Here is a 25852-nt window from a genome sequence, read left to right on the forward strand (position 1 = left end):
CAATTTCCCAGAACTTTGTGAGTGCGGGGACACTATTACACGCGTGAACTACCTATAGGTCAATACCTATCTGTAGCATCACAATGGTAACTCCGAATATGGCCATGTAACATGTCTAGGATCATGGAATTGTCCCCCCAATACCATTCTGGTATTGGGGTGCCAATCCCATGCATTCCCAGGGCTCCAGCATGGACCCGGGGTACTGCCAAACTAGCTCTCTGGGGTTTTCCGGGCAGCTGCAGCTGCTGCCAACCCACAGACAGGTTTCTGCCCTCCTGGGGCCTGGGCAGCCCAGTCCCAGGAAGGCAGAACAAAGGATTTCCTCTGAGAGAGGGTGTTACACCCTCTCCCTTTGGAAATAGGTGTTAAGGGCCTGATAGGAGTAGCGTCTCCTGGCCACTGGAAATGCTTTGAAGGGCACAGATGGTGCCCTCTCTGCATAAGCCAGTCTACACCGGTTCAGGGATCCCCAAGCCCCTGCTCTGGCGCAAAACTGGACAAAGGAAAGAGGAGTGACCACTCCCCTGACCAGCACCTCCATGGAGGAGGTGCCAGAGCTCCTCCAGTGTGTCCCAGACCTCTGCCATCTTGGATGCAGAGGTGTGAGGGCACAATGGACACCTCTGAGTGGCCAGTGCCAGCAGGTGATGTCAGAGACCCCTCCTGATAGGTGCTTACCTCTCCAATCCTCCTCTGAGGGCTATTTATGGTCTCTCCTGTGGGTTTCTCTTCAGATAACGAATGCAAGAGCTCACCAGAGTTCCTCTGCATCTCCCTCTTCGACTTCTGCCAAGGATCGACCGCTGACTGCTTCAGGACGCCTGCAAAATCGCAACAAAGTATCAAGAAGACTACCAGCAACATTGTAGCGCCTAATCCTGCCGGCTTTCTCGACTGCTTCCTGGTGGTGCATGCTCTGAGGGCTGTCTGCCTTCACCCTGCACTGGAATTCCCGAAGAAATCTCCCGTGGGTTGACGGAGTCTTCCCCCTGCTACCGCAGGCACCAAACTTCTGCTCCACCAGTCCTCTGGGTCCCCTCTCATCTTGACGAGCGTGGTCCCTGAAATACAGGAGCTGGATCCAAGTGACCCCCACAGTCCAGTGGTCCTTTTGTCCGAATTTGGTGGAGGTAAGTCCTTGCCTTCCCACGCCAGACAGTAATCCTGTGTACTGCGTGAAGTGCAGCTGCTAGGGCTTCTGTGCACTCTCGCAAGGATTCCTTCGTGCACAGCACAGGCCAGGTCCCCAGCACTCCGTCCTGCATTGCCCAACTCGCTGAGTTGACCTCTGGCTTTGTGGGACCCTCTTTTGTGTTGCTGAGTCGACCGTTGTGCTCAGACTTCTTGAACGCCTGTTCAAGTGCTTCTGCTGGGGCTGCCTGCTTCTGCGTGTTGCTGGGCGCCCCCTCTGTCTCCTCTTCCAAGTGGCGACCTCCTGGTCCTTCCTGGGGAAGCATCCTTTATCCTCAACTGCGACTTTTGCAGTTAGGAAGGCTTGTTGGTGGTCTTTCTGCGTAGAAACAACTCTGCATCCTCCAGTGCTTTGTGGGACATCTTCTGACCAAAGGAGAAGTTCCTGGCACCTTCCGTTGTTGCAGAATCTTCGGCTTCTCCACCCAGAGGCAGCCCTTTTGCACCTTCATCCGGGCTTTAGTGGGCTCCGGCCCCCCCCCCCCCCCGGACACTTTTGTGACTTTTGGACTTGGTCCCTTTCCTCTACAGGTCCTCAGGTCCAGGAATCCGTCTTCAGTGCTTTGCAGTCAGTTGTTGTCTTTGCAGAATCCCCTATGGCGACTTTACTGTCTTTCTGAGGTAGTAGGGTAACTTTACTCCTACTTTTCAGGGTCTTGGGGTGGGGTATCTTGGACACCCTTAGTGTTTTCTGACACTCCCAGTGACCCTCTACACACTACACTAGGCCTGGGGTCCATTTGTGATTTGCATTCCACTTTTGGAGTATATGGTTTGTGTTGCCCCTAGGCCTATTTCTACCTATTGCATCCTATTGTGATTCTACATTGTTTACACTACTTTTCTTACTGTTACTTACCTGATTTTGGTTTGTGTACATATTATTTGTGTATATTACTTACCTCCTAAGGGAGTATATCCTCTGAGATACTTTTGGCATATTGTCACTAAAATAAAGTACCTTTATTTTTAGTAACTCTGAGTATTGTGTTATCCTATGACATAGTGCTATATGATATAAGTGGTATAGTAGGAGCTTTGCTTGTCTCCTAGTTCAGCCTAAGCTGCTCTGCTATAGCTACCGCTATCAGCCTAAGCTGCTGGAACACTACTAATCTACTAATAAGGGATAACTGGACCTGGCACAAGGTGTAAGTACCACTAGGTACCCACTGTAAGCCTGGCCAGCCTCCTACATGTCTCAGATTCATTGTGCGTTAATTACAACCTGGTAAGCCAGTTATGTGTTTTTATTAAATCAGCTATATCAAGGGGCACGGAGCAGCTTATAGAGTAAAAAGAGAGAGTTAAAGGGAAAACACAGCAAACTGTCGGTGTAAAAATGTGATGTAAAACACTGATATTAGGCAACAATGGTTTTGCATCATCAGAAAGTTAACCCCCAGGTCACGGGGAGGGCCCCGAGTGAGAGTCTGGTAGCAGTGCAACAGCGCCTTGATGTGAAGTTATTGTTTGTGGTCAGCAAGCGCCGTCGTGAGGTAGCGCTTCGGGTCGAGGGGCTTTCCATCTGAGAAGTTGGGGAGCGACTGTGCACTGCTTTAAAGGACTCACTGTCCAGCCTCGTGTTAGTGACGTCAGAGCAGCGCTACTTTCACTTTGAGCCCTGCAGTAGGCGCTACACCCGCAGGGGGCGCTGCTGCCCCACCTCCAGCTCACAGCAGAGGAAGGTGGAAGCTCTGAACCAGGAGTCGGGGCTGCAGGGGGTGGTCTCCAGGCAGCATGGTGACGTCCAGGCTCCCCCCAGCAGCGCTCACCCTCAAACAGGTACTCTGTCTGTCTGGCGGGGGGGGGGGGGGGGGGCACGGAAGCCACAGAAGTAGCAGCTGCCACCCTGGCACTGACAGCCCCGGGGCTCCCAGTTTGTAGGGGTCACGGTGGCACCACCAGGAGTAACAAAGGGCCCCAGGCTCCAGTAAACAGGGCTTCGTGTTACTACAGGTTAATGTTAAGTGCCTGTTGTAATATATAAACAACACACAGACATCAGTCACCTTTGGTACTGCGTCTGTCAGTCAGGGGCGGGGGCTGTGCGGGCACGGAAGACACCCCACCTCTCCCCGGGCACTGGCAGGGCCCGGGGCTCCCAGTTAGAAGGGGTCACGATGGCACCAACAGGAGTAACAAAGGCCCCCTGGCTCCAGTAAACAGGGCTCCGTGTTACTACAGGCCCTAATGTTAAGTGCCTGTGCATGATGTACTATATGAACAACACACGAAGGACATCAGTCACCCATGGTACTGCGTCTGTCTGTCAGGGGCGGGGGCTGTGCGGGCACGGAAGCCCCCCCCCCCCCCGGGACTGCCAGCCCGGGGGCTCCCAGTTAGAAGAGGTCACGATGGCACCCACAGGAGTAACAAAGGGCCCCGGGATCCAGTAAACAGACCTCCTTGTTGCTACAGGTTAATGTTACATGTCTGCGCATGTTGTAATATATGAACAACACACGAGGAACATAAGAGTCACCTAAACTGCGCGGCCCCATACCCGTTTTTTCCTGTGAAATCTGGGACTTGTAGTCCTGGTGATGGAAAAAAAAATACTACAAATCCCAGAATTCAAAGGAAAAGGCTGGCCCGGAGCCCACATCGCGCATTGCCCCAGGGAGAGTGGCAGGACCGGCTGCCTAGATGGAGCCAGAGGGACCAGGCGGTCAGGAAGCAGAGACCACAGCCAGGGCGCTAAGTGCATGGAAGAAACCCTGGGGCTTTAAAAGGGGCGCGTCCTGTGTAATTAAGGGCGTGGCTTAAACATGTAAACTAAAGGTCTGTGCTTCCCACAGTGAGCCACCCTATCGGCATTGTGTGCTTTATGACATTGCATCCAGATATGTAATACAACTACTGGTGTACACCTAACACAACCAGGACAATCAACACACCACACATGGAGCTTGGAAACTTGGCAGGGCTGCTCCCCTGAATGCAGCCAGAGGGGGGACACAGTTGGGAAGCAGAGGGCCAGGGCTTTAAACCTGCATGAAGAACTGGGTGGGAGGGGTCTAGGAGGGTGTGGATTATGGAATTAGGGGCGTGGCTTAAACATGTAAACTAAAGGTCTGTGCTTCCCATAGTTTGCTCTGCCAGTGCTTTGTTATTACATCCAGATATATAACACAATAAGTGACATCTACTCAAAACAAACTAGGACTGTTTCTGTGTCAGTGTTTATTAGCTGTATAAGATAAATGAGTAATAATGTTTTGTAAATAATATTAATTCTGAAACTATGAGAGAATTAAACATTACTGAGGTCTGTGGAAGGGGCAGTGGCCTTCAGAGCGTCTCAATTTCTCCCATAATTCGCTTCACACCGCATTCCTCAATAGCTGCCAAGTTTCCCAAGTCCACGCATGATGTGCTGCTACAGACCAGTTTTTTCCTTTGAATTCTGGGACTTTTAGTTCTGTTTTACAATGAAATAAGCAGGCCTACAATTCCCAGAATTTAAATTAAACAACTGGACTGGAGCAGCACATCACACAAGCACCTAGGGAAACTTGGCAGGACTGTTCCTCTGCACTCTATGGCAGACACTTGTGCCCCTCTTAGGTCCAGCACGCAAGCGGTTTGACCTGTTGTGAGAAAGTAGCCTCTTTCTAGCCTTGTTACCCCCACTTTTGGCCTGTATGTGAGTATATGTCAGGGTGTTTATACTGTCTCACTTAGATCCTGCTAGCCAGGGCCCAGTGCTCAAAGTGAAAACCCTATGTTTTCAGTATGTTTGTTATGTGTCACTGGGACCCTGCTAGCCAGGACCCCAGTGCTCATAAGTTTGTGGCTTATATGTATGTGTTCCCTGTGTGATGCCTAACTGTCTCACTGAGGCTCTGCTAACCAGAACCTCAGTGGTTATGCTCTCTCTGCTTTCCAAATTTGTCACTAACAGGCTAGTGACCAATTTCCCCAATTCGCATTGGCATACTGGTACACCCATATAATTCCCCAGTATATGGTACTGAGGTACTCAGGGTATTGGGGTTCCAGGAGATCCCCATGGGCTGCAGCATTTCTTTTGCCACCCATTGGGAGATCTGACAATTCTTACACAGGCCTGCCAGTGCAGCCTGAGTGAAATAACGTCCACGTTATTTCACAGCCATTTACCGCTGCACATAAGTAACTTATAAGTCACCTATATGTCTAACCTTCACCTGGTGAAGGTTGGGTGCAAAGTTACTTAGTGTGAGGGAACCCTGGCACTAGCCAAGGTGCCCCCACATCACTCAGGGCAAATTCCCTGGACTTTTTGAGTGCGGGGACACCATTACACGCGTGCACTATACATATGTCACTACCTATGTATAGCGTCACAATGGTAACTCCGAACATGACCATGTAACATGTCTAAGATCATGGAATTGTCACCCCAATGCCATCTGGCATTGGGGAGACAATTCCATGATCCCCCGGGTCGCTAGCACAGAACCCGGGTACTGCCAAACTGCCTTTCCGGGGTCTCCACTGCAGCTGCTGCTGCTGCCGCCAACCCCTCAGACATGTTTCTGCCCTCCTGGGGTCCAGGCAGAACAAAGGAGAGGGCGTAACACCCTCTCCCTTTGGAAATAGGTGTGAAGGCTGGGGAAGAGTAGCCTCCCCCAGCCTCTGGAAATGCTTTGATGGGCACAGTTGCTGCCCATCTCTGCATAAGCCAGTCTACACCAGTTCAGGGATCCCCCAGCCCTGCTCTGGCGCGAAACTGGACAAAGGAAAGGGGAGTGACCACTCCCCTGACCTGCACCTCTCAGGGGAGGTGCCCAGAGCTCCTCCAGTGTGCCCCAGACCTCTGCCATCTTGGATTCAGAGGTGTTGCTGGCACACTGGACTGCTCTGAGTGGCCAGTGCCAGCAGGTGACGCCAGAGACTCCTTTTGATAGGCTCTTTCCTCTCTTAGTAGCCAATCCTCCTTCCTAGGTAGCCAAACCTCCTTTTCTGGCTATTTAGGTTCTCTGCTTTGGGTGATTCTTCAGATAACGAATGCAAGAGCTCACCAAAGTTCCTCTGCATCGCCCTCTTCACCTTCTGCCAGAGGATCGACCGCTGACTGCTCAGGACGCCTGCAAAACCGCAACAAAGAAGCCAGACGACTACGAGCAACCTTGTATCGCTTCATCCTGCCGGCTTTCTCAACTGTTTCCAGGTGGTGCATGCTCTGGGGGTAGCCTGCCTCCTTTTTGCACCTGGAGCTCTGAAGAATTCTCCCGTGGGTCGACGGAATCTTCCCCCTGCAACCGCAGGCAACAAAAGACTGCATCACCGGTCCTCTGGGTCCCCTCTCAGCACGACAAGCGTGGTCCCTGGAACTCCCACAGTCCAGTGACTCTTCAGTCCAAGTTTGGTGGAGGTAAGTCCTTGCCTCCCCACGCTAGACTGCATTACTGGGTACCGCGTGATTTGCAGCTGCTCCGGCTCCTGTGCACTCTTCCAGGATTTCCTTCGTGCACAGCCAAGCCTGGGTCCCGACACTCTAACCTGCAGTGCACAACCTTCTGAGTTGTCCTCCGGCGTCGTGGGACTCCCTTTTGTGACTTCGCGTGGACTCCGGTTCACTCTTCTTCCAAGTGCCTGTTCAGGTACTTCTGCGGGTGCTGCCTGCTTCTGTGAGGGCTCCCTGACTTGCTGGGTGCCCCCTCTGTCTATGTCTCCTCATCCAAGTGGCGAAATCCTGGTCCCACCTGGGCCACAGCAGCATCCAAAAACCCTAACAGCGACCCTTGCAGCTAGCAAGGCTTGTTTGCGGTCTTTTTGCGTGGGAACACCTCTGCAAGCTTCTTCACGGCGTGGGACATCCATCCTCCAAAGGGGAAGTTCCTAGTCCTCTTCGTTCTTGCAAAACACCAAGCTTCTTCCATCTGGTGGCAGCTTCCTTGCACCCTCAACTGGCATGTCCTGGGCTCCTGCCCACTCTCGACACTGTCGCGACTCTTGGACTTGGTCCCCTTCTCTTACAGGTACTCAGGTCCGGAAATCCACTGTTGTTGCATTGCTGGTGTTGGTTTTCCTTGCAGAATCCCCCTATCACGACTTCTGTGCTCTCTGGGGGTTGTAGGTGCACTTTACACCTACCTTACAGGGTCTTGGGGTGGGCTATTTTTCTAACCCTCACTGTTTTCTTACAGTCCCAGAGACCCTCTACAAGCTCACATAGGTTTGGGGTCCATTCGTGGTTTGCATTCCACTTTTGGAGTATATGGTTTGTGTTGCCCCTATACCTATGTGCTCCTATTGCAATCTACTGTAACTTTACACTGCTTGCATTACTTCCTTTTGCTATTTACTGCATAATTTTGGTTTGTGTACATATACCTTGTGTATATTTCTCATCCTCATACTGAGGGTACTCACTGAGATACTTTTGGCATATTGTCATAAAAATAAAGTACCTTTTATTTTTAGTATATCTGTGTATTGTGTTTTCCTATGATATTTTGCATATGACACCAGTGGTATAGTAGGAGCTTTACATGTCTCCTAGTTCAGCCTAAGCTGCTTTGCCATAGCTACCTTCTATCAGCCTTAGCTGCTAGAAACACCTCTTCTACGCTAATAAGGGATAACTGGACCTGGCAGAAGGTGTAAGTACCTCTGGTACCCACTACAAGCCAGGCCAGCCTCCTACACCTGTTGTAAAGACTGTTGTGTTTTAACCATGCCCACTTCACGCCCATCACTTTCAATGGTTCATGGGCTTGCCTTTCAAAAATCCCTTGATGTCATTGGTAAATGCTTTGTTTGTTCTGCCTTGGGGCGGTTTTTCACCCCTTGCAGACTGACCCTGGTACATGGATAATTGTACGATTGGCGATAAACGTAAGCATGGGTGAACTATTTTTTCTTTTGTATCTCCTCTTCGTGCTTTATGGCGGCCATGGTCCTCACAGCGCAAACTCCATCGGCGGAATTGGAGCGCTGGTCACATTGTTCACACTGTTACCTAATTAGAGGAATTTCTATTGGCTCTCCCCTTCACGCTCCATAGCTTTCCCAAAAACACTTATAGCACTTTACTAAAAAACACTGAAATCCACAACACGTCTCTCCCGTCACAGTGGGAAAGCCACTACTTCAATATTCATGGCACTCAGGGAAAAGACCCCCATAATGCTTTGCAAGCATTCTTTTTCAAAACATTTTCGCCCATAACTCAGTCTGTGATGGTCGTAGGACAATGGAACAAACACCAAATCCTTCAGCATGACGCACTCTTTCTGTTTAGGTCATCTCTGGATCTCCAAACTAGGTTCATGGGGACTCCAAAATAATAACCTCTCCCACCATTCAGTCACTATCTAAGGTCCCTTATGGCTGGAACTTCTGTTTTTACAGCTTGGAGCACATTGTATTCTGAGGGCCTTAGTATTGCAGTAGGCCTGAAAATGTATAAGGCAGTACATTCGTTTGGGGCTAAATATATGGTTGCACCACATTACTTTGTGCTATTTTGTTACCGTGTGGCTATGCCCTATAGGGGCTAACTATATGGTTACCTGACCATGTTTCTTACAAATTATATTTTTATTGTTGTGTCCTCTAGGGGCTGATCTGAGCATTAAAGTCAACACATCACAATATTTGCTGCACTCGGTCGTCCCATAATGCTTTTCAGGGCATTCTTTTACAAAACATTTTTGCTCATAACAGACTGTGGTGGTCCTAGGACAATGGGACCAACTTCAACACGTTCACACAACCTGCTATCTGCCTAAATTATCTCTGGGTCCACACACTAGGTTAGTGGGGACCCCAAAGTAATAATCCCTCACTCCATTCAGTGTCTTTTTAACCTCTCTCGTGGCTGGAACTTTTGTTTTACAGCTGAAAGTAGTTTGTGTTTTAGGGGTCTTGTTTGTAATATCATTGCTGTAGGCCTGCTAGTCCTTAAAATGTGTAATGCACTACGCCCTCTAGGGGCTAAATATATGGTTACACTGTAAGACTTTCAATCATTATCTTTTCATGTGGTTCTTCCTTTTAGGTGCTAACTATATGGTAACATGACCATGTTTCTAACAAATGCTATTTTTATTGTGGTGTTCTGTAGGGGTTGTTCTGAGCTTTACAGTGTAATGCCAACCGTGTATTTCTGCTAAAGGTTCTTATTGGTTTTATGATAATTGTGTGCTTTATTAATCTCTCCTTATTGAAATTATGACCATGATTCAGGCCAACTTAACATCCTTATTACACTCTGGCTGTTTGGACACTCTTGATATGTCTGGGTGACCCCTCTAGGTTATTTCTCTTGTTACTCCTCAGTGGCTGTCTTGTTTTAGGAATTGTGTTAGCCAGATAGTAATTCTGATGGTGGGGTGATGAAAATGGTATTCTATTGGAATTAGCAAGGCAGATTTTAGTTAGGATGATAAATGGCAACATTTTCATTTTTGGCTGCACATAGAGGAAGAAGGTAAATGGAAGTGCTTTAGTTATATGAGGGGCCACTGGAATTATGAGGCAGGGTTGACCAATTTATGTGGCAAGAAAAGTCCAGTTATGAATTTACAATGCAAATAGCTCTAACTCAAGCAAATGTGAGACCATTGCATTGCAAATGCTTGTTCTCTTCACATCTTTCTAAGTCCTCCATCGGCATAACTCACACCTCAGCTCCCTCCCCTTCAGAACTGTCTTTTCACTCTCCTCTGTATGTCCCTCCTCACGTCTTCTTCACTTCACCAACCCTCTCACTCAACGCGCCCACTCGCCTCTAAGCACTGCCTCTTCTATGCCTCCCTCCTTGTCACTGTTTGTTCCTTTCACACACACAAGATCACAGTTGAAACTTTCAGACATGGCCATTGCTCTGTGCACACTGCAGAGATGGCAAGGATTGGGTGAACATGTGTTCTGTTCTTTTATTTCAAAACTTCTTAGAGAGATTTTGTATGAACAGAAGAAATAAACCACAGTAAATACACTGAGTGGGGATATTGTGACCCAAAGCTAATAATATTGTTAGAATAGTACTACATGGACGCAAACGACTGAAAGGCTATGATTAGTTGGACTAATAGTATGCAATGAGACGTAAATGACAGTAATATATCTTCCGCCAGCAGCTTACTGAAAGACGAGGAAGACGGGAAGCCGACTCCCGTAAACACCTGGTTACGCTCCTAAAGCAAACTGGACCAAGAACGGGAGACACAAGATAGCAAGAGGCGGGAGAAGTGCAAGGAAGAGGGTAAATCGCCGACGTACGAGTAGTCTAGGTCCATGGTTCCCAACCTTTTGACTTCTGTGGACCCCCACTTTATCATTACTGTAATCCGAGGACCCCCACTGAATCATCATTGGAATCTAGGGATCCCCCCTACTGATTCATTACTGGAAGTCAGGGACTCCGGCCTAAACATTGTCGATGATTAGAAATGCAAACCAATACACAAAAAATACAGAAACAAGCAATCATCTAACACATACACAAATGACAACATATTTTATTTAATTTGAAAAAATAATAATAATCATCATTTTAATAGGAAGGGTGGAGCTTTTTTTCAAATTCAATTGAAGCCACACAGTGTCCGCACTATTTTATGTTTGATGCCCCTGCAGTGCTCACATGAATTAATCTGAGGATACTAATTTAATTTCTAGCCTCCAATTCAAATTTCTCGACATTTACAGTACATATTAAAATTTTAAACTGTAGGTTTAATCACTTTACTATGTACACTTTATTAGTCTGTTAATATTATAGAATTTCCTAAGCACCTGCGGACCACCTGAGGAGGCTTCACCTGCCCCTAGGGGTCTCCGGATCCCTGGTCGGGAGCCCTGGTATAGGTGAGAGAAAATATTTGTGCTGTAGGGTGGTTCAAGGGTACTTGTTTCTCCAGCAGATGTGTCCAGTGGATACTATATGTTGGGGGTCATGACAGTACCAGAATTATGTGGGTTGTGAGAGGCGTGAATACTGCGGATGTATGCCACCCAAGGCCACCATAAATGGAACGGAATGTGGATAAGCGATTTCTAAACTAAAAGAATTTGTTTACCCGCAATGGTCAAAGGTACGTCTAAGTGAGCATATTCTGGGAGATTCAGGGAAGGGTCCATAAAGAAGCTCGTGAACCGAGGATCACCGTGGGGAAATAGAGGGAAATTTGTTGCTTAAAATACTTGAGTGGTGATCCGTCACCGGAATCCAAAAAATTCCTCGATAGCTTATAGTTGTAAAACATGTGCTCCAGATCCCCTGATTCTTTGCAATTCCAGCATGTGTTTGATTCAGTTAGGTTAAGCTAGACTCCAGCGAGAGAGATGCACCAAGAGACATTTTTTTGTGCCAAGGAGGGTAGAAATTTGTATGGCAGAATTTTGGATCACATATTGGTCCAAATCCACTCATCTGGGGGTGATCTACGCAGGATTTTTAAGTGTTTTTCCCACTTGGATGGTATGGGAGGACCGCATTTATTTATGGGGAAATTTCCTATATTTTAGAAGCGGTACGCCCGGCAGCCACTTATTTCTGAAGAAGGGGGCTCACGCCCGGAGCATGAAGTGGGCCAATTTTACTAATCTCTGTCTTTATCTTTAAGAAGGTATAAAAGCCTCAGATAGCTTTTTGGGGTTTGTATTTCAGCAAATAAAAGGGGTTTAGGCTCAGAGTACAGATCTCTAACTAGTGAAATACCATTTATTTACCACTCATCCCCAAGCACTGGAGGTAGATTGGCTGAGGTCCTTTTGCTGTTCAATAGTGATAAAACGGTAGATTTTGAAAATACGTTAAATCATTTTTTTAACAATACTTTTTACAATTTTTTCATCCGCTTGGAGAATGGCCCTGTTGGTGTCCTTTAAGAGGTGGTTTGAGTTAGCTGCATTAAATAGGACATGGATATAATCTGTTATTTGTAGGGGGAGGCAGGATGCTTTCTGTGGGACACCAGTACGGTTGAGAAGTAGAGCAGTCCAGAAACCCTTGTGCTCCTTGGGAGCCTAGGAATGCGGTTTGGTAATTTATGTGATTAGGGAGTTTACATCCCCCTTCAGAGTAGTGTGATCTGAGGGTCTCATTTAGAGCTTGGCGGGGGGGTTACTCCATCACAAATGTCCCGTCTGCTGCGTTACGAACCCATTGCCTCTCGCCTGCCTCGTGGTCTCGTGCAGCCTTCCTTCATTGTCTATATTGTGCTTTTTTTGTCATAGTTGCCGGCAGTAGTTCCGTAGCATCAGCAGCGGGTCCGTGTCTTAGTTAGCGTACCACATCAAAGGTTGGGGTCCAGCTGAAACCTGCAGACCAGAACTCCGGTGAAAAGGACCTAATAAGTGTGACATATTGATTCTGTCTCACCATCACCCTGGACCTCTATCAATCTGTGCACCATCTCCACTCTCTGACTCATCCCAAACCCATTCTACCACCATCATCTCCAAAGTCACCCTTCCTAGACTCTCCCCTCCTCTACTCCTCCTGGCTCACCCTAACCTCAGTTTACTACTATGAGCTCCCAAACAACCCTACTAAATTCTCCCTCAGGTATCTCTCCTTTGACTCATCCCAAACCTCATCTTACTACTATGATCTCCCTAATCCCTTTCTACAGACTCTCCCCTCCTCCATCTCTCCTTTACTCATCCCAAACCTCATCTTACTACTATGATCTACCAACGTACACATCTGGATTCTTCCCTCTTCTATCCCTCCGTTATTCTATTCAATCCTCCTAAAAAACTCACATGTCCTCCACTCAACCTAACTCATACCTCCCTACACTAATACTATACTCACATTTCCCTATACTAATCCAGCACTAATACATTTAGGTTCCAGAGTAGCGTGCTACTCGCTGAAAAGTGCTTTGACGCCTTGTCGGGAGTAGTAAGCTCTATATAAACACAATTACAAAATTATAGCAAATGAAGATCGTAATACGGAGGATGGGCCATCCGGCACGTTTGTGATGGAGTAACCCGTCCGCTGAGGTTCTAAAATCAGCCTCTAAGTTTCTTAAGAGAGATTGTGGTGTCTTTGTTCTACAAAACCGTAGAAATATTTTTATGTAATGAGGAAGAGTAGAAATGATCTGAAAGACAAATTGAGAGCATGCTCACAATGAAGCCCACCAGGTCTTCGATTTTGCCTATAGTTTTATTTTCATGATATCTGACAGAGGATACGAGATTGTTTGAGAACCACACTGCAAGATACTTGAGAAACTTAGGTTGCTAGCGAAGGCCAGAGCCCCCTGGCAGACATTCGTCATTTAGCAAAAGGACTTCCGTTTTGTCTCTGTTTAAACTGTAACTGGCGATTTTAGAAAAAGACTGTATGATATTTAAAATTGCAGGGATTACAGCCTCAGTGTTTTCTGAGAAAATCGGTATGTTTTCGGCATAGGCAGTAGATTTTAGGGTGGCTGAGCTAAAGTCAATACCTTTTTATGTCTGCAGAATTGTTGACAAGTCCAATAAAGGATCATTGGCCAACAGGAACAGTAAAGATGAAAGTGGACAACCCTAGCGGGTTTCCTGGTGGAGCGGGAAGGGATCCAAGAGGGAGCCATTGATCCTAACTCTGGCTAGCGGGGCGTCATGCAGTGCTATAATCATGTTAATGAAAAGGGAATCAAGATTGTGTTATTGAAGAACCGCTTCTATATAGTGCCAAGATACCTTATCAAAGGCCTTCTCGGCATCCAGGGCGATAGCAGTCGTGGGTGTGGTGATGGACTGGGCCTTTTCAGTAACATGGCAGGTCTGCCTCTTAGAAAGCCTGCTTGGGATTTATGAACCAGTCTAGCTGTAATCGGGTCTGCTGGGATTTTTGCCATTTGTAGCTTTTATTTTAATAAAATAAATTAGGCGCAAATGCTTTGGCTCTGCGGGATCCATGCCTTTTTTCTGGATCACTGCTGTGGTAGACTCTTTGGCCGAACCAGAGGCTTTACCATTTTTTGCAAAATAGCTCAGAGCAGCTGCAGGTGGCTATAAAAGTGTGTTGAGCATAGTTCTGTAGAAGACAGTAGGTAAACCCTCTGGACCAGGGGCCTTACCAGTCAGGATGGGTCTAGTTGCCGTGTAAATCTCCTCTCGTGTAATGGGTCTATTGAGAGTTTCTCTGTCAGATAAGGAAACCGTGTTAGGCGGCGTGTTATCTTTTAAGAAGGATGAGCACTTGTCTTTAGAAGTAGAATCCAAACCCCTGCATAAAGAGGCATAAAAGCTTCTGAAAGCATTTAGAGCAGGGGTGGGCGGAACTCCCTGAGTTTTAGTCCACAGAGTTCCGCAGAGTTACATAAATCTTCGCGAGATTTTGCAGAGTTCCTCCCTCCTAACACAGCACACTTAATAAGAAAGAAACCGTTTTGCTGTGTGCCTGCACATCAGTGGGAATAACTTCTGATCCTACTGCTGTTACAATCTCCTTTGCCTGCTCAAATATAGTGTTTTAGGATTATTGAATTCGGGTCTGTGAAAACAAAGGTCTTCTAGTCGAAGCAACCCTCCCTTAGCCAAGCCGCGCATGCAGAAGGGAGCCAAAGGCCGACCACTGGCGCACGCTTTGTCTCAACAGATGCCAGTGGTACTTTGGAACCACCAGCGTGACATCCTTCACCTGTCAATCTCCGCCCACCAGTGGTCAGACATCCCTGATGAATGTCTGCTCCCCAGCGAGTGTGGGTTGTGAGAAGTGGTAAACATTTACTCTCAATGACCGTGTATTTTGAATTGCAGTGCAGGGTTCACAGTTCTCAAGTTTTTTATTCTGCAGAGAAAAGAAGCCTTTGTGTTCCAACATCCTGCTGGCAAGGGTGAGAACATGAACTCCGTGCCACACCTCCTTTGCAAAGCTGTCTGATGTTGGGCACTTGGCAGGCTCGAGCCACCCACACGCAGGGCTCTCCTCTGTGGGCAGCACCCTGTGTCCTTTGTTTAACTCCAGCAGCCACAGCGTGAGAGTGCCCGGGAGGGACAATGCCAGCCACGGGCGGTCCTGGCACTGTGCCCTGTCACTGAGGTGCCAGTCTGATTCATCAGTGTAGAAATATGCATACACTCATACACCACACAATCAGTACCCACACGAGGCACTGACACACATCAACACATACATGGACATAAAACAGCACGTTATCGGTTCCTGGCACGTTTGTTGAGCCTTGGAAACATCCCACCCCTCCCCCGCCCAAGGCACGATAGAGCCCCCCATGCAGGCGACAGAGCTGCGACTTACCCTCAAGCAGAGCTCTTCCTCTGTCTCTGGATTACTCCTCCAGCACCAGCGCGTCTTCAGCAATGATGCTCCCCCAGATTCTGCGTCCAGCCCGCCAGCAGTTGCCCCAGCAACTGCATCCAAGAAGACATGTTGTCGATACCAGATCATTCAAAGCATGAGCTGGGAGTGACAAAACTACAAGTCCCACAATGCTTCACTACCCTGCGTTCTGTAATTGGTGCTGCTCTTTCAAGCTTTTTAGGTCGAGCCTAGGCAGCGCGCATGCGCTGTCTCTCGGACTGTTGTAATTGCTCTGTGGGCTCTATGCCCACCTACTGGCTTGTTATTGGCTGTGTGCTTGTTGTCATTATATTCTTTGTTTGCTATTGGTTTCTGGCATGCATTTGTCATTCCTCCCTTCGTGTTTATCCCTCCCAAAGCGCAGCGACCAAGTACAATCTTCTTACACAGGTTTCCTTTTTTAGATGTTTGTGGAACTTTTTTTTTTTTTAGTATCTGTAGTCGCACTGTAGCGATCAGTCTGTTAAGCGCTGGTTGCACGTTGCCTTTAACTTGTGTTTGCACAGCTTTGGTTAGTACATTTTAAAACGTGTTTAAAAATAACAGTGCGCGCGTTGTTTTATTGTTAATGTTTGAACAGTTTCGGTTATTATTAATTATTTTGCAATACATGCTTTCTTACACAAACACGCTCTCACGCACATACACACATCTTTCTCCCACACAGAAGCGCTCTCTTTTACACACACATGCTCTGCCTCACACACATCACTCACAGAGACATTCCTATATAGTTTATTCGAAGTTTTCACCATGTCAGGTTAATACCGCAGCGCGCGCTTTCCCTTTGATCTCGTGTTTGCACAGTTTCTGTTATTAATTGCCTTGCTTCCATGTCATGCAGAGTTTATGTGCTGTAAATTGACAAATCTTCACAGTGTCAGCACGGTCACTGACCCTATTTCAAACACTGGCAGTACAGGCTTAGTTGTGCTTGCCTAATATTTAGGTATGTATTGGCATTTTTAGAAGACGACAAGTGGTATCGTAAACTTTTATGTTACTTCCGCACAGCTTAAAATAACACATGTTACGGTTCAGCTGTGCCTGTTTAAATGTTATTATTTATTAGCATTTATTTAAAGCCTATCAGTGACAACTTTGTATTTTGTTTAGCGTTTGCACAGCTTAAAATACTCCTATTTACAACTCAGCCTTCTATTATGCAGAGGCACATTTTTAATGAATTACTGCCTGGTGGTTCAGTTATTTTTTAGGCACCAGTATTGCACAGTTTTTTATAATCTTTTATTATTACCAAACAACGTGTAAAAACAAGTTTATTGACGTGCATCACAATAGTCTGAAGCCTTTGAAGGTTACTTTTGATCCTTAAAGGTATGTGCGGCTAGTTTTTTCCAAGGAACAAAAGTAATTTAGGCAGAAAGAAAGAGCCTGCAAGTGGCCAGACAGGGTTCAGTAGTTTGTGGATGTGTTGGAGAATTAGCACAGCTTTAAAGATGTTATCATGAACCTAAACCGCAGGTGCGGATGTTGATGGTGGTGCTCACAACTATGCTAATTCTATCTTCACTGAAGACGACCGGGATCTTTGATGAATACAGCCTAGTTTTTAACAATTTCACACCTCTCCAGACTTTGTCCTCATTTTTGTTTAGTAATTTTATAAACGTTTGTAAATCTAGCAGGGTATAGGTTGCCTTTTATATCGTGTTTGCACATCTTTAGTTTTAACATTGGAAATAATGCCTACATTTAACAGTGCGCTATGTGTGTTTTCTGTAAGGTATGCACAGATTTAGTTAGTAAATTTCGAAACATGTTTAAATATAACATTGCGTGCATATGCATTTCACTTCGGTTGGCCCAGTTTTAGGGATTAAATATCTTGCAGCGATATCATGCTAAGTTGCCGTTCCACACACACACTCTTTCAAACATACAGGCTCTCACAAACATACACACATCCTCTTTCCAACACATATGTTTTTCTCTCACTCTCTATAGCACATACACTCTCTTTCTTTCTATCTCTCTCTTTCCATCTGTTTTATTCACACAGCACTCTCTTTCTTTCTCTATAGCACACACTCCCTTACACACAGCACTCTGTCTCTTTCTCTCTAGCACACACTCCCTTACACACAGCACTCTGTCTCTTTCTCTCTAGCACACACTCCCTTACACACAGCACTATTTCTCTCGCACAACCACCGTCTCTTTTTCATCTTATCTTCCCTTTTTCTTTAACAGATACACACACATACAAACTTTCACACACATACGCACATCCTTTCTCACATACACACGTACTCTCTTTTACACACACATACTATGTCTCACAAACATCACTCACAAAAACCTTCAGATACATTTTATTATAAATTTACACCATGTCAGGTCGACATTACAGTGCGCGCTTTGGTTTTCAAATCGTGTTTTCTGTTTTTTCGTTTAGTAATCTTTAAACGTACTTAAATATAGCACTGTGCGCATTAACTTTCATCTGGTGTTTGCATTGTTACTTTGGGTCGTAATTTTTAAAACGTGATTAGATACAGTAGTGTGTGCATTTGTTTTTATCGCATTTGCACAGTTTGGAATAATAATTAGCTTGCAGCTATATTAGTCAAACATTCTTTGCCGTTACATTAGATCTTATAACACACATACGCTCTCTCACATAAACCCCCTCTCACGGACATACACACATCCTCTCTCTCACGCCATTGCTTTCTATCTCTCTCTCAAACATAAATTATTTTTCTGTTTTTTGTTTATTTCTCACTTTCTCATTCACACAGCACTCTCTTTCTGTCTCTCTCTTTCCCTCTGTCACACACATACACACTGTCTCTCTCTCACTATATCCTCTTTCTTTCACACACACATACGCTCTATTACTTATACAAGCTCTCACTCACATGCATACATCCTTTTTGTAATACACACGCGCTCTCTTACACACACATGCTGTCTCACACACATCACTCACAGAGACATTCACATAGATTTTATTCTAAGTTTTGACCATGTCAGATTAATACCGCAGCGCGCGCTTTGCCTTTCATCTTGTGTTTCCATAGTATCAGTTATTAATTAACTTGCTGCCATATTATGCAGAGTTTTCGTGCTGTTAATTGACAAAATTCAACAGTGTCCGCAGAGTTTTAATTTTACACTGCCACAATTTTAAACACTGCCAGTAGAGGCTTAGTTATGCCTGCTTAATATTTTCGTATGTCTTGACATTTTTAAAGGACCACAAGTGCTCCCGTAAACTTTTACTTTAGTTCCGCACAGCTTAAAATAACACCAGTTACGGTTTAGCTGTGCCTGTTTAAAATGTATTATTTATTAACATCAATTTAAAGCCCATTATTGAAAACTTTGTATTTTGTTTAGCGTTTGCACAGCTTAAAATATTTTTATTTACAACTCAGCCTTTCAGTATACAGAGCCATATTTTATTTAAATACATGCCAGCTACTTTTTTCCAAGGAAGTAAAGCAATTTAGCCACAAAAAAGGGTCTTCAGTGGCCAGACAGAGTTCTGGAGTTTGTTGATGTGTTTTGGAAGATATGCCTAGCTTCAGTAGGAAGAGAATTAGCACAGCTTTAAAGATGTTATCATGAACCTAAACCGCAGGTGCGGATGTTGATGGTGGTGCTCACAACTATGCTAATTCTATCTTCACTGAAGTCCAGTGGGATCTTTGAGGAATACTGCCTAGTTTTTTTACAATTTAACACCACTCCAGACTTTGTCCTGATTTTCGTTTAGTAATTTTATAAACCTTTATAAATCTAGCAGGGTATAGGTTGCCTTTTATATCGTGTTTGCTCATTTTTAGTTTTAACATTGGACAAAAATGCCTAAATTTAACATTGCGCTTTTTGTGTTTTCTGTAAGGTATGCACAGATTTAGTAGAAAATTTCGAGACATGTTTAAATATAACATTGCGAGCATATACATTTCACTTCGGTTGGCCCACTTTTAGGGATTAAATATTTTGCAGCGATCTTATGCAAAGTTTATTTGCTGTTATATTGGTACTCATAACACACATGCACTCTCTCACATATATACGCTCCTACGGACAGCCACTATTTTCGTTTACACACATACAGTATTTCACTTTCTCTTACTTACACACTCTCCGTCTTTCTTTTTCTCTGTCTCTATTCAACTCTCTCATTCATACAGCATTCTCTCTCTTTCTCGCACACCTTACTCACACACAGCAATAACTCTCTTACACACACACAGTCTTTTTGTTTACTTTATTCTCTAGATGTCATCTAGTCATCAAAGACATTCTTCAAGAAATGTTCTCAATATAAACTAATAAATGAACATGCTTTATATTTAGACCAATATTTTTACTGCTATTCAAATCAACAATGTGCACCAAAATTAAAATACTGCATATATATATATATATGTATGTATATGTTTGATGGCATGTGTAGCTGCAGATACACATGCTGTGCACAGTCCGCCATCTGGTGTTGGGCTCGGAGTGTTACAAGTTGTTTTTCTTCGAAGAAGTCTTTTCGAGTCACGAGACCGAGGGACTCCTCCCATTTCGATTCCATTGCGCATGGGCGTCGACTCCATCTTAGATTTTTTTTTTCCGCCATCGGGTTCGGACGTGTTCCTTTTCGCTCCGTGTTTCGGGTCGGAAAGTTAGTTAGAATCTCGGAAAAAATCGTCGGTATTGTTTGCATTCGGTATCAGGTTAGTTAGAACAAATCGACACCGAATTTTGAAGAGCTCCGGTGGCCCTTAGGGTTTTTTTCGATCCCCAGTCGGGGCCTGGTCGGCCCGGCCACGTGCAACTTCAAGGCTGATGGAACGGACCCCATTCCGCTTCTGCCCAAAATGCCATAACAAGTATCCGTATACGGATCAGCATCTGGTCTGTAACTTGTGCTTGTTCCCCGAGCACAAGGAGGATACTTGTGAAGCCTGTCGAGCGTTTCGGTCGAGGAAGACGCTGAGGGACCGAAGAGCCAGGAGACTACAAATGGCGTCCACGCCGACAGGTCAAGAACGTTTCGAGGAGGAAGAAGAAGCTTTCTCCGTCCACGAGTCGGATTCTGAAGAACTCGACGCCGAAGAAACACCCCAAACCGTGAGTAAGACGTCGAAAATCAAGACTCACGAGAAGTCCACAAAAGCCCAGGGGATGCCACCGCCAACAGGCCATGGCTTAACCCGAAAACTAGGTGACCGATCCAAGGCACCGAAAAAGGGCATGCTGGTGTCGAAGTCATCCGACTCCGGTCGAGATACCGCCACACAGCAACCTCAGAGCCGAGACAGCGGCTCCGAGAAACTTCGGCACAGAGACAGCGGCACCGAAGAATTTCGGCACCGAGACACCACGCCGAAAACAAAGAAGGTTTCTTCGGAGCCTAAAAAGACTTCCGAAAAGGTTTCGGTTCTGAAACATCCAGCCTCGGAGCCGAAAACTAGTTCCTATACAGAGGAACAAGGATTAACCTCCCAATTACATAGATTTGGAGAGGAGCTTCAAGCTGTAGAGCCTGACTACACGCAAAGAAGGCTTCATATTCATGAGGACACAGGGAAGATAACCACTCTTCCCCCAATCAAAATAAAAAGGAAACTTGCCTTTCAACAAAAGGACAAGCAACCACAGGCAAAAGTGGCAAGGAAAACAACCCCACCACCGTCTCCACCACCATCAATACATGCATCACCAGCAACAACTCCACCACTGATGCACTCACCAGCTCATACTACAATGAGTCAGGATGATCCCGATGCATGGGACCTTTACGATGCTCCAGTGTCTGACAACAGCCCAGACTCCTATCCTACAAAACCGTCACCACCTGAGGACAGTACATCCTACACACAGGTGGTCGCAAGGGCAGCTGAATTTCACAACGTCACCTTACATTCTGAACCAATTGAGGATGACTTTCTGTTTAACACCCTATCCTCCACCCATAGCCAGTACCAAAGCCTTCCCATGCTCCCAGGAATGCTAAGACATTCAAAACAAATATTTCAGGATCCAGTTAAAGGCAGAGCCATAACTCCAAGGGTGGAGAAAAAGTACAAGCCACCGCCAACAGATCCAATCTATATTACAACACAACTAACACCAGACTCCGTAGTTGTCGGGGCAGCTCGTAAGAGAGCCAACTCTCATACCTCAGGAGACGCATCACCTCCAGACAAAGAGAGCCGCAAATTTGATGCTGCGGGAAAAAGGGTTGCAGCACAAGCAGCAAATCAATGGCGTATTGCCAATTCACAAGCACTTTTGGCAAGATACGACAGAGCTCATTGGGATGAAATGCAACATTTCATCGAACACTTACCCAAGGAGTTCCAAAAAAGAGCGCAACAGGTGGTGGAAGAGGGACAAAGTATCTCAAATAATCAGATACGGTCTTCCATGGATGCAGCAGATACAGCTGCAAGGACAATAAACACTGCAATCACGATACGAAGGCACGCATGGCTGCGCACTTCAGGGTTCAAGCCGGAAATCCAACAAGCTGTGCTCAATATGCCATTTAATGAACAGCAATTGTTTGGGCCGGAGGTAGACACTGCCATTGAGAAACTCAAAAAAGACACAGATACAGCCAAAGCCATGGGAGCACTCTACTCCCCGCAGAGCAGAGGCACATTTCGAAAAACACCTTTTAGGGGAGGGTTTCGAGGTCAACCCACAGAAACCACAACCTCACAAACAAGGCCTACTTACCAGGGTCAATATCAGAGGGGAGGTTTTCGGGGGCAATATAGAGGGGGCCAATTCCGAAGAAATCGAGGAAAATTCCAAGGCCCCAAAACTCCTCAAAATAAACAGTGACTCACAAGTCACACAACCCCATCACATAACACCTGTGGGGGGAAGACTAAGCCAATTTTACAAACTTTGGGAGGAAATAACAGACACTTGGGTCTTAGCAATTATCCAGCATGGTTATTGCATAGAATTTCTCCAATTCCCTCCAAACGTCCCACCGAAAACAAACAATATGTCAAAACAACATATAGATCTTCTAGGACTAGAAGTTCAAGCATTGCTACAAAAGGACGCAATAGAATTAGTACCAAATCTACAAAAAAACACAGGAGTTTACTCACTGTACTTTCTAATACCCAAAAAGGACAAAACTCTGAGACCAATACTAGATCTCAGAACACTAAATACCTACATCAAATCAGACCACTTTCACATGGTCACGTTACAAGACGTAATCCCACTGCTCAAACAGCAAGACTACATGACAACATTAGACCTAAAAGATGCGTATTTCCATATACCAATACATCCTTCACACAGGAAATACCTAAGGTTCGTATTCCAAGGAATACATTACCAATTCAAAGTGTTGCCATTCGGAATAACAACTGCGCCAAGAGTTTTTACAAAATGCCTGGCAGTAGTAGCTGCACATATCAGAAGGCAGCAAATACATGTGTTCCCATACTTAGACGACTGGTTAATCAAAACCAACACGCTAAGACAGTGTTCACAGCACACAAAATATGTCATACAGACCCTTCACAGGTTAGGTTTCTCCATCAACTACGCGAAGTCACACCTTTTGCCGTGTCAAACACAGCAATACTTAGGAGCGACAATCAACACAGCAAAAGGGATTGCCACTCCAAGTCCACAACGGGTTCAAACATTTCACAAAGTAATACAGGCCATGTATCCAACACAAAAGATACAAGTCAGAATGGTAATGAAACTACTAGGCATGATGTCTTCATGCATAGCCATTGTCCCAAATGCAAGATTGCACATGCGGCCCTTACAACAGTGCCTAGCATCACAATGGTCACAAGCACAGGGTCAACTTCTAGATCTGGTGTTGATAGACCGCCAAACATACATCTCGCTTCTATGGTGGAACAGTACAAATTTAAACCGAGGGCGGCCTTTCCAAGACCCAGTGCCACAATACGTCATAACAACAGATGCTTCCATGACAGGGTGGGGAGCACACCTCAATCAACACAGCATCCAAGGACAATGGGACATACATCAGAGACAGTTTCACATAAATCACTTGGAAATGTTAGCAGTATTTCTAGCGCTGAAAGCATTTCAACCCATAATAACCCAAAAATACATTCTTGTCAAAACAGACAACATGACAACAATGTATTATCTAAACAAACAAGGAGGGACACACTCGACACAGTTGTGCCTCCTAACACAGAAAATATGGCATTGGGCGATTCACAACCACATTCGCCTAATAGCACAATTTATTCCAGGTATTCAGAACCAGTTGGCAGACAATCTCTCTCGAGATCACCAACAAACCCACGAATGGGAAATTCACCCCCAAATACTAAACAATTACTTTCAAATTTGGGGAACACCTCAAATAGATCTATTTGCAACAAAGGAAAACTAAAAATGCCAAAACTTCGCATCCAGGTACCCACAAGATCAATCCCAAGGCAATGCTCTATGGATGAACTGGTCAGGGATATTTGCGTACGCTTTTCCCCCTCCCCCTCTCCTTCCATATCTAGTAAACAGGTTGAGTCAAAACAAACTCAAACTCATACTAATAGCACCAACATGGGCAAGGCAACCTTGGTACACGACACTACTAGACCTTTCAGTAGTACCTCATGTCAAACTACCCAACAGACCAGATCTGTTAACACAACACAAACAACAGATCAGACATCCAAATCCAGCATCTTTGAATCTAGCAATTTGGCTCCTGAAATCCTAGAATTCGGACACTTAGACCTCACACAAGAATGTATGGAGGTCATAAGACAAGCTAGGAAACCTACCACTAGACACTGCTATGCAAATAAGTGGAAAAGATTTGTGTATTACTGCCATAATAATCAAATTCAGCCATTACACACATCTCCAAAAGATATAGTGGGATATTTACTACATTTGCAAAAATCAAATCTAGCTTTGTCTTCCATAAAGATACATCTCACCGCAATATCAGCTTACCTGCAAATTACTCATTCAACTTCACTATTTAGAATACCAGTCATTAAAGCGTTTATGGAAGGCCTAAAGAGAATTATACCACCAAGAACACCACCTGTTCCTTCATGGAACCTCAACATTGTCTTAACAAGACTCATGGGTCCACCTTTCGAGCCCATGCATTCTTGTGAAATGCAATACTTAACGTGGAAAGTTGCATTTTTGATTGCCATCACATCTCAAAGAAGAGTGAGTGAGATTCAAGCATTTACCATACAAGAACCATTTATTCAAATACATAAAAATAAAGTAGTTCTAAGGACAAATCCAAAATTTTTACCAAAGGTTATCTCACCGTTCCACTTAAATCAAACAGTAGAATTACCAGTGTTCTTCCCACAGCCAGATTCTGTAGCTGAAAGAGCACTACATACATTAGACATCAAAAGAGCACTAATGTACTACATTGACAGAACAAAACTAATTAGAAAAACAAAACAACTATTTATTGCCTTTCAAAAACCTCATACAGGAAATCCAATTTCAAAACAAGGCATTGCTAGGTGGATAGTTAAGAGTATTCAAACCTGTTATCTTAAAGCAAATAGAGAGCTGCCTATTACACCAAAGGCACACTCAACCAGAAAGAAAGGTGCTACCATGGCCTTTCTAGGAAATATTCCAATGAACGAAATATGTAAGGCAGCAACATGGTCTACGCCTCATACGTTTACCAAGCACTACTGTGTAGATGTGTTAACTGCACAACAAGCCACAGTAGGTCAGGCTGTACTAAGAACTTTATTTCAAACAACTTCCACTCCTACAGGCTGAACCACCGCTTTTGGGGAGATAACTGCTTACTAGTCTATGCACAGCATGTGTATTTGCAGCTACACATGCCATCGAACGGAAAATGTCACTTACCCAGTGTACATCTGTTCGTGGCATGAGTCGCTGCAGATTCACATGCGCCCACCCGCCTCCCCGGGAGCCTGTAGCCGTTTAGAAGTAGATCTTGAACATTTGTACATTTGTAAACATATTACTTTAACCTTTATTATATACATACGTATTCATTCCATTGCATGGGCACTATTACTAACATACACAACTCCTACCTCACCCTCTGCGGGGAAAACAATCTAAGATGGAGTCGACGCCCATGCGCAATGGAATCGAAATGGGAGGAGTCCCTCGGTCTCGTGACTCGAAAAGACTTCTTCGAAGAAAAACAACTTGTAACACTCCGAGTCCAACACCAGATGGCGGACTGTGCACAGCATGTGAATCTGCAGCGACTAATGCCACGAACAGATGTACACTGGGTAAGTGACATTTTCCATATATATATATATATATATATATACTAAAAAACAAATAAAATCTTTTTTTTTTTTTAAATACTGTATTTTCTGAAATTACACTTACTTGCTGAAGCAAACATACGTA

General features: G+C 45.1%; 1 protein-coding gene across 1 annotated transcript in view; it reads left to right on the plus strand.

Moving 5' to 3' along the window:
- The first annotated feature begins 2822 nt into the window (after window positions 1–2822).
- The window catches only part of LOC138257541 (LYR motif-containing protein 2-like), a 59124-nt gene continuing 36094 nt past the window's right edge, over window positions 2823–25852 (plus strand). The window contains exon 1 of the mRNA XM_069205902.1: window positions 2823–2979. Within this exon, the coding sequence (XP_069062003.1) occupies window positions 2935–2979 (45 nt within the window). The 5' untranslated portion in view covers window positions 2823–2934. The remainder of the gene's footprint in view (window positions 2980–25852) is intronic.

The sequence above is a fragment of the Pleurodeles waltl genome, chromosome 1_1, assembly GCF_031143425.1.
Source record: "Pleurodeles waltl isolate 20211129_DDA chromosome 1_1, aPleWal1.hap1.20221129, whole genome shotgun sequence".
Classification (NCBI taxonomy): Eukaryota; Metazoa; Chordata; class Amphibia; order Caudata; family Salamandridae; genus Pleurodeles; species Pleurodeles waltl.